We start from the raw sequence: 9,512 nt of genomic DNA, 5'->3' as shown, positions 1-9,512 counted from the left end.
AACTTTGTGTTACACCCTGAAAATGGGAATTAAAAACCACTAGAGAGAAAAAACAGTGGAAAATCTTAAAACATATTTATCTGTAACACAAAACATTTCACACATTAAGATAAAAATGTACAGACAATGTCTTGATCAAAATCCACTCTGATCTTTTATTTTAGCCTTATGCCTATAAACTCCTCTATTTCAGCCCTGTTCAGAACAGACTGTTTCTGTGTCTATGGCTTTAAATGCAGGTTTGACCACGCCCTTCTCTGTAACCGCTTGGGCTGTCTTGCACCATGCCCTTTCGTTTACGATGAGAAGGCAGCACCTATCATACACCTAGCTGTAGAAGTGTCACCCACCTGGGGGAGGGGTTACTGCCCTTTGTGATGTCACAAAGGGAAAATCTCAAAACGGCCTGTTTGAGCACACACTTTCTGAAAAGTGAAGCAGGCAAAAGACAGAGAGGATGGACTTTTCTCATAATCGGGGGGTTTGTAGGCTAGCTAGGGCCATATGAATGTCCGAAAAAACATTGGAAAAGTGTTTTTTGCATTATATTTGCGTGATAAGTAGGCTATTAATGCAAGTCTGTCAATGATAATAATCCCTACATGAGGAAGTTATATTGTGTTCTCTTTTCTGATTGATTGAAATAGATCTTGCTCTTTTTGTTAAGGATTTTTTTATTTCTATTTTTATTTCTACTTATTTATTCATAATTCTTTATATTGTGTTGCCTCCTCGTGTGCTTCATGTCTTGGTCATTTATTTTTATTGTATTGTGTGTTTTTTATACATCAAAATAGAAGTATTTTTTTAATTGTGTTAAATGTTTTCAAAGTTGTTTTGCAATCTTAAAATGTTGTGACTGAAAACATCCTACAGCAAATGTAATCCTTTAAAATCCAAGCCAGTCACGACAAACCTGATGCAATGGGATGTTTGGGGGTGCCGTCACTTACTAACTAAGACAAAAACAAACCAAAGATAACTTGTGACATCATGTCACACGCATTTCAATTCCTGAACGGCGGTGCAGAGTAAATCCCACTTCCAGGCCGGATTTCTAAAAAGGGGGCTGACTGGCCAAAAGGACGACAACACCGGAATGAGGAAATTGACGAGGGTAAGTCATGTGCAAAACAAAGTTGTTCATTGCTGATAACCGTACAACCTGATGCACCACAGGTCACTCTGCACATTGCTCCCAGAGGTGCTCCGCATCTCTGTCTCTCTATCGAAAACTCAGCAGTCCTCCAGGCGCTCTCCTTGCATCCAGCCATGTCTTTACTCCTCCTCACAGTTTTGTCTTCGCTTCTAGTGCAACATGCGGAGGCGTGGGGCAACAATGTCAAGTACGCGGTGAACTGTCCGGACAGATGCAACGCGGAGCGGTGCGGCGGGACGCAGCGCTGCACACGGACCGTCCTGGATGACTGCGGCTGTTGTCAGGTGTGTGCAGCCGGCAGAGGAGAGCACTGTTACCGCACCGTGTCGGGGATGCACGGAGTGAAGTGCGGACCCGGATTATTCTGCGAGTTCTACAAGGATGAGGACGATTATGGAGACGAGTATGGGATCTGCAAAGGTAGGATTACATTCAACATTTTCATGTGCCTGCATGCTGCATTTGGGACATATGATGCCCTGCTGCACCAAACCCCTTTATGTTTTTACAGTATTTTAGATGCTATTGATTGAATTGTCAGCATATTTGCAGACATGCAGATGGTTCTTTAAATGTAAGGAGAGATGCTTTGACCGTAAGAGGCTTGGAGTTTGTCATCCAACCATCAATGCTCCTGTAACTGCTCATTTGCATTCTTTAATGCCACCCCTTTGTTTTTATCGTTGATTATCATTATGTGAAGTATGAGTATGCATCTGTAACACTATTAAATAGAACTCCCATTTCTCTTCTTCTTCTGTGAATTTAACTGACACTACTCTAAATGTTTTTGCTCCACAGACTGCCTGTATGGGACATGGGGAGTTGAGTGCCGCAAGACATGCAACTGTAAAGGTGGCATATGTGACAGGGAGACAGGAGCTTGTCTCACCCTCAAATTCTTTGCCAAAATTGCAAGCAAGCTCAGGACCGAGCCACAAACAGGTAAAACATTATGAAAAATGTCAAATGTTATGTACATAGGCCTACCTGTATTTTCACTCAGTGTTTGTCTTTGTAGTGCATTCATAAAATGGACAGAATTTGAGTCCTAAAGAATGACATGTCATTTGTGAGGTTGCACAGTCGCATGGATTAAACGCTGTTTTGTTTTTCAGGGGGAGAGTTGGGCTCCGGAGAGGTCAGCGCTGCTCAAAGCACAGATCAGCACACGGACAGATCCGCAGCCCCGAAGAGGCTCAACCCTCGCTGACAAGTGCTGAGAGGACGGAATCTGTTCAGTGTGAATGTAGCATTAACTTATAAATGAACTGAAAGATATATTTTATTATTTTAAACAATGATGTCAACTCCTTTTTTTTTTTACTTTTTTTTTACAGCATTTAAAAGCTTTACCTGGTTTGTTTGCTCCTTGTTTGACACGTCATCTTTTTCTAATGGAATATGAAGATGAAATATGTTATTCGTTTCAAGTTTTGCTCTGACTTTTATTGTGTTTAATTTGTTTCTGGATTCAATTCATTCAAATAATCCCTTCATCTGTACCCATTAGCTGCAGCAGATCCCTTTCTCTTCTCATTATTGTTGAAGACACCGCAATATTTCTCATTGATTTATTGTAGTGAGTAAGTTTTCAACAAATATATTTTATTTGTACTGTAAAAAGCCGGCATGTTGAATATCATGTATATGACACCAGCCAATGTAAAGAATGCTCTTACAATTAAACCAAAGTTACCACTGAGTGTTGTGATTTGATTTTTAATGCTTCTCTATCAACTAACTGATCGAGTAATGCACCATTCAGAAACATAGCTGTCTTATCTTGAATCCTTGACATAGAGGGGGTTAAATATGTAGTTAAAAAGTGCAGCTGGGGGGGCGTCAGTAGCCTAGTGGTTAGTGTGAACACCCCATGTATGGAGGATATAGTCCTCCAAGCGTGTGGCCCGGGTTTGAATCCGACCTGTGGCTTCTTTCCTGCATGTACTTCCCCACTCTCTCTCTCCCCGATTTCCAACTCTATCCACTGTCCTATCTCTCTAATAAATGCACAAAAAGCCCCAAAATAGCTTTACCGCTTTAGCTGTGTTAATATTTTAGAAAAATAAAATTAAAGGCATCTTAATGAGTGGAATATAAAGCAGACTATTAATGCAGTTTGGTTCATTATAGTGAGTTATAAATGTCTGCATCTTAACAAATGAAAGTGCAGTTAAAGACCCATGACTAAAAAAGACTTCAATTTGCATGTATAAAAGGAGTAAAGTGTAATATAATAGTAAGTATGACTTTAAAATGGAATAAAATAATAAAAAAGTAAGATGTCAGCATGTGGCGACTTGTAGCAAAGCCTCACACATTATCAGGGCTGTTCATTTCATCTTATTTTCTCACTTCTTCAGCAGCCTTTATTTGTGAGCCTGTGGCTGGATTTAACCAGTTTTACACGCTAGACTTCAAGAACACAGATTATTTTTCACTTTCATGTTCTCAGTATTATCTCAGGCTCTTTACTGTGAAGGCTCAGTCGTGGGATTCACAGGAGTCTGATGTCTAACACTTACAGGCAGATTTTGCTCTGCAGAGGAGCGTTAAATTCACTAACAAAATATATAAAACAAAAGCGTAAGACTGGAAATGGGAATCTATACAGCAGGCGAGTGAGTTGATAGAGATTTGGGGTCAACTGTGTTGAATTAATGGGAAGTTCTGTCTTTTAACATCTTGAGACCATGCTGGAATAAATGTTTTCGCTCTAAACCTCCTGGATGTGGCTTTGTTTAGTTTATGTCAAATCAAATCAAACCAAATCAAATTCTAGTTGTATTTGTCAAAAGAGTCCTGAAGATGTGAAGCACCTGGACGTTTTGGACCCCAAATTGATGCAAATACAATTCTGAAAGAAGTTCAGAGAAAAATAAAGAGATGTTGATTTTCTTCGAAAGACATTTCAGGGCAAAAAAAAAAAAAAATAGGATTGATTGAAGGAAGATGGAAAAGGCTTCTCTGAGCAGTGAAAATGTTAAAAAGTCTGCATGAAAGTATGAAGGGATTTCTGTTTCCCATGATGATATGATATACAAACTGCAAAACTAACACAAGTGGTTAGAAGTGCTGAGAATTCTTCGGGCATCTTTGACTCTTAAGTCCTGGTATGCCCTCCATATCTCCACAAATGGCAAAATATTCTTTATTCCCATGCAGAAAAGAAATCTCAGGAATGTAAAAAATATTCAACCACTAATAGCATGAGAAAGGACTGAAGAGAAGAGACTGGCTTCAGATGGAATATGTATCTACTTGGAGCAACTGATCCTTGTTTGGAAAACAAAGTGAAAAAGAAAGCCATGAACAGAAATGACTTGATTCCAGATAATGCTGAGGGTCTTTGTTCAGAAATGCATGTGAGACCTTCAACTCACTGGAAGAACACTTTCTAAAATCTTTGAACTCTTTTCTCAGCCGTACCAAGTTTCATGAGATCCTCAGACAGAGGTCTTCTGGTCGTTCCAAACTCCAGACTAAAAACTAAAGGGGGTAGAGCATTTACCGTGAGGGATCCAAAACTATGGAACGACCTGCCCGAGGAGATCACGTCAGCCGAGATTTGTTTTATGAAAAATGGAGCAGTTTGGACTTCAGACGGTAAAAACATACAACAGATGAAGAGATGATCCATTTTAAAACAAACACGTTTTAAAAGTGATTTTTAGACTTTTTGACACTTTCGCGACCCCTGAAAACAACTCTTAGACCCTCTTGCGGGTCCTGACCCACCAGATGAGAACCACTGCTTTAGAATGTTTAAGATGGACTTTAAATGTCCAGACATAGTATACAGCCTTTCAAGAACATGTAGTAAATCTCATTTCATCCAAGTCTCAAATCATTTGATAATGAATTACAGACTACCTTAAAAAAAATCAAAGGATTGGATAACAGAAAATATCTTGTTATACTTTGGTCTGTGATAAATGCACTGTAGACATTTGATTAACTATTCATTTTATTTTTTATTTAGACTCTTAAAATGTTAGAATGAACACTCAAACATAATGTTTAATCTTTTGTTAATTCATTATTATATAATAGAAATACATATGCAGTATGAAAGTGCAAAACATCAGATTCAAATATTTCAGCCCAGACTGCGTACATATTCCTGTCCCGTCTAAAAATATCTCTTATGAGCCTCACCTCTGACTCTTACTGGTACAAAAAGAAAAAAAAAATGTTTTCCAGTATTCAGCTTGTTTATTTCCCCTTGCTTCCTGACACCTGTGAAAATGGCCCTTCTTCCTGTTGTTGTTGTGTCTGCAGAGGACGGGAATTTAAAAGCGTGCTGTTTTTTTCAGGAGACCCTCCAAAAGCTTGGAATTTACAAGTGACACAAAAAACTTCCTTTGTCGGGTTGTTGGAAGAGGAAGCTTCCTATCCGCTTGATTGAATTTGTATTTATATGACGGCCTGACACCAACGCACACGTCAACAAACACGCTGCGGTCACTGTGACGAGGTAGATATACATTTTTTATGTACTTATAAACAAGAAATATAGGGAACAAGTTTTTATATTGCTTATGCATAAAAAGTAATAAATGAATCTCCTCAGTCAATAATAGATTGCAATATTTATTTTACCTAAAGAAGCCATTTTTTTTTCTTTAAAACCCACAGTAGAAAATTCTGAATCAATAAAGGAGTTATTCTTCTTCCGTTTCATTGTTTCACTGAAACAATTAGAAATTTAAACCACCACTTTTTTTAATAAAAGTGAAATCATTTAGTTGTTTCTAACATTTTGTACAAGAAACACAACTTCTGAAAGGTGTACAGGCCCCATGAGTTCCCTGAATAGATATTTATCACTGCAGGGATGTATCCCATCAACCCAAGGACGAGGGGACACTCACACAAACAATCACTACCACACACACACACACACACACACACACACACACACACACACACACACACACACACACGGTGACACAGACAGGTATGGGAGCAGTCCACTTTTGAGGACCGGAGTGTTCACAAGTGCTCAGGCGCAAATGTTCCTCTCATTCCCCTGAGAACCGACGGGCCGAGGCCTCGCAACCAAACAAAGGACCCTGGAAAATAACAGGAAAGAGTTGGTGAGAAATACCCTTTATCTGACTCCCTGAACACGTCACTGCCGCTTCTGCAGAAACAAAGGTGCGTGAACGGAGTAGTAAATAACACTGATTTACTGCAAATAGATGTTCTGGTATTTACAGTCTGGCCCGGCCTCAACAGGTTGTTTATTAGAGCTGTGGAATGACACGGCTTAATGGAGACAACACATAAACAATGTGAACAAGGAAATGAAGCAATTAGATTGATTACATTGATAGCAAATATCTTATCTGCACTGAGACACACAGGCTGTCATGTCACTTGATTCAAAATATCATTTGATTCATCAATTATTTTCTGCATAGATCCAGACTATCCTCATCATTTAGCACATCCTTGTTTCCTTTCTCACAAACATCTTGTAGTGAACTTCCACAACAAGAGTCTGCAGCCTTGACCTCTTTGACCTCACAGATTTCTGACCCCTGGAAGGATTGTCGTTTGCTTGTCTGACGTGACACTGCAGGAGAAACATTTCCTACAGGGACCTTCAGGTTTATCTTCAGATTTCTAAAATCGTCTGTTTTAGTGAGTAGTGAACATAAATATGTGATGTGCTCAAGTACACTGTAAAAAAAAACCTAGTTTCTATAACTTAAAAAAGTTAGTGTCCGCCCGGGCAGTTAATTGAACTTAAAGAGATACGTTGAGACAAATTTGTGATTATTCCAAAGAAATACAATTTTCTAGTCAAATGAACTTGACATCAAGTCACTTGTACTTAAATCTTTAAGTTAACAAAACTTGAAATCACAGTTCAGTTCCTGTGATATTATCTAGTTAAGGCAAAATGGTCTTTCAATTTCTTTTGACTTGAAATCAAAAATGTAAAAATACTTTATCAAAAGTTGAATCCACCTAAAATATTGAGTTAAATGAATTTATCAATTTAAATTGAATATATATATTTCTATTTGAGTAAACTTAAATCAGTTTAGTTTATACATTTTTAGTAATTCTCTTTGCTTTTGTGGAAACTTTCAACTTCCTTTCAAATAACAATTCAAATGCTATTAAAGTTCTTCAACCTTTAATAGCAGATCGGATCAAATAGCACATCTAAACATTTACAAATGTGTTTACCTAAAATACTGTGCTGGCTTGTTGGTTAAAACATTTCCACCCAAGAATGTGCAAAAACAGTCGTCTTTCTTTTGCTGCATTTACTATTTATCAGTCACTTTTCTCAGCACTTTCAGATGCAAACACATTTATATGAACTTATAAAATCAATAATTTACACATTTAATGATGTGATCTTACTATGGTTAAACAAACACTTCAGAAAAGATCGGAGACAATGTCCAAATATTTCTTGGCAACTTTCAGAAAACTCCCGACCTCAGTGTAGTGCCTACACAGCTTCATGAAGAAGTCTTTTTCTCACTTCATGGACCCTTGAAGGGGCAGTGGTCACCGCCTATATTCATTAGGTTCTTCTGTATGACTTTAAATGTATATTGCACTTCTTTTGTTAGTCAATGTAATTGCATACAGCAGACCCATGTGCATAGCTACCATATACAAATAGTCCATCATGCCATGCTGAATGATCTGATCCTCCAGGACGACCTCATCTTCTATTACCAGGATGATGCAGACGTTTGTATCCTTTGTTGTGCCGTCCTCAGTGTCTGTAGATTTACAAAAGACAGAAAAAATAGATATAACTGTGAAATGTTTGTAATACTCTCTGAGAAACAACATTTTTAGCCGACTGAGCCAAGTTGGTGTGATGTATAATGATCAAACAATCGGTCACTCTAGAGGGTGGGCTGCGTCTGAAATTAATTATCAAAAAATAACAAAAGAAAAAGATGACACGAGTTTGTTTGATGTGTTGTGAACATAGACTGTAAATATCATTCTTTGTAAGAGCACCTGTAACGATGAAGAACTATATTAATAACCATATTGATTTTCCCTGAACTCATACAAAGAGACAAAAAAAATTGAATCTGGTAACCGTTTGCACAAATCAAATTTTTGTGTTCAAGCTTCAACATATAGCTGATCTCTGTCTGTCAACATCTTCAGTTTTGTACTTGTTATCGCCTGTTTATGTTATAATAATAATAATGACTGAAAATGTTGAAGTTTTGAGTTTGTGGGCCGTCGAAATGAACGTCAACCATGTAACGTTAATGAAAGTTAATACATTTTTATTAAGCTTTTATTTTATAATTAAAGTAAGGACCTTCTGGTAGGACGAGCGTTACAAGATTAACTTTACCACGAATAAAGGAACTCGTTATGTACCAAAAACTAAATGAAAACGGCTCAAAGGAACGGCAAAAAAGGGAAAAGTGAAATGAGACATAAAGATGCAGCAGCGTGTTTCTTTCTTATCACTGTGACTACAGGGAGACACTGCGGAGGCTTATCCACTGTGCACCTAAAGGGACAAAATAACACTCGACTAATTGCGATTAAATAATGTAATGGTTGTTAGTTGTAAGTTAAAAATGCTAAAGTTACGTTCTGGCAAGGACTTTGCTGTTTATAGATTGAAATAGTGTCCCGGGGGGCTGTGTTTGGGTCCCAAGTTCCCGAAACTTAACACAATATCTATAAGTGACACAAAACGCTTCCTTTGTTTTTCATAGGTTATCATGTTTTGTAAATATGCATTGTTTTGTTTCTATGGTAAATTAACCAGCCCATTGCAGCTCCACTGAGTGTTCAACTTTCAAAGCTCTTTTGCCCTCCATACCTTCGCGAAAATCACGTGACTGTAAAAACAAACAAAGTATACGTCACAACTGAGCGTCAGCAGCCCAAACACCTGAATGGGTTAGTTGGTTCTCACGTTACAGAAAACTTCACACAAGTCAAGCTAACATGTTTATTCCGTCACAAGTGTCGAAAATAGTTGGTGAAATGCAGCGTTTGTGTCGTTTTTCACAACTTTACTTTTGTTATTAAAAGAAAAGAAACAGGTAAAGCAGGTAAAGTCGGTGTCCAACTATGTACAAAGGCTAATTGCAAACGTTTTGAGGGACGTCGTGGAGGATGAGTATGTTGAAGAGGAATGTCTCGAAGCCGGAAAGTTGACATTTAAGTGTAAGTGTATTTCCGTCTAAGATTTAAAATGTTGCTTTTTGATACATTTTACACATATGTGAAGGTTGCAACTCTTAAAACAATGCCATTTAGCAAGTAGCCTACACATTCACATACTTTACATATGTATTACATTATGTAATAGAATATATTGCCCCTTTTGCCG

At 37.9% G+C, this 9,512-nt stretch overlaps 1 protein-coding gene across 1 annotated transcript; it reads left to right on the top strand.

The window, feature by feature from the left end:
- Window positions 1-1,136: 1,136 nt before the first annotated feature.
- On the top strand, window positions 1,137-2,864 carry esm1 (endothelial cell-specific molecule 1). Its single transcript, XM_061061772.1, has 3 exons — window positions 1,137-1,579; window positions 1,961-2,104; window positions 2,278-2,864. Exons 1-3 carry the CDS (start codon window positions 1,273-1,275, stop codon window positions 2,370-2,372), a joined length of 546 nt encoding a protein of 181 aa, XP_060917755.1. The 5' UTR covers window positions 1,137-1,272; the 3' UTR covers window positions 2,373-2,864.
- The last annotated feature ends 6,648 nt before the right edge of the window (window positions 2,865-9,512 follow it).

The sequence above is a fragment of the Labrus mixtus genome, chromosome 17 (assembly GCF_963584025.1).
Source record: "Labrus mixtus chromosome 17, fLabMix1.1, whole genome shotgun sequence".
NCBI classification, from domain to species: Eukaryota; Metazoa; Chordata; class Actinopteri; order Labriformes; family Labridae; genus Labrus; species Labrus mixtus.
The sequence above is the reverse complement of the archived record's forward strand: the minus strand, read 5'-3'. Positions and strand labels throughout refer to the sequence as shown.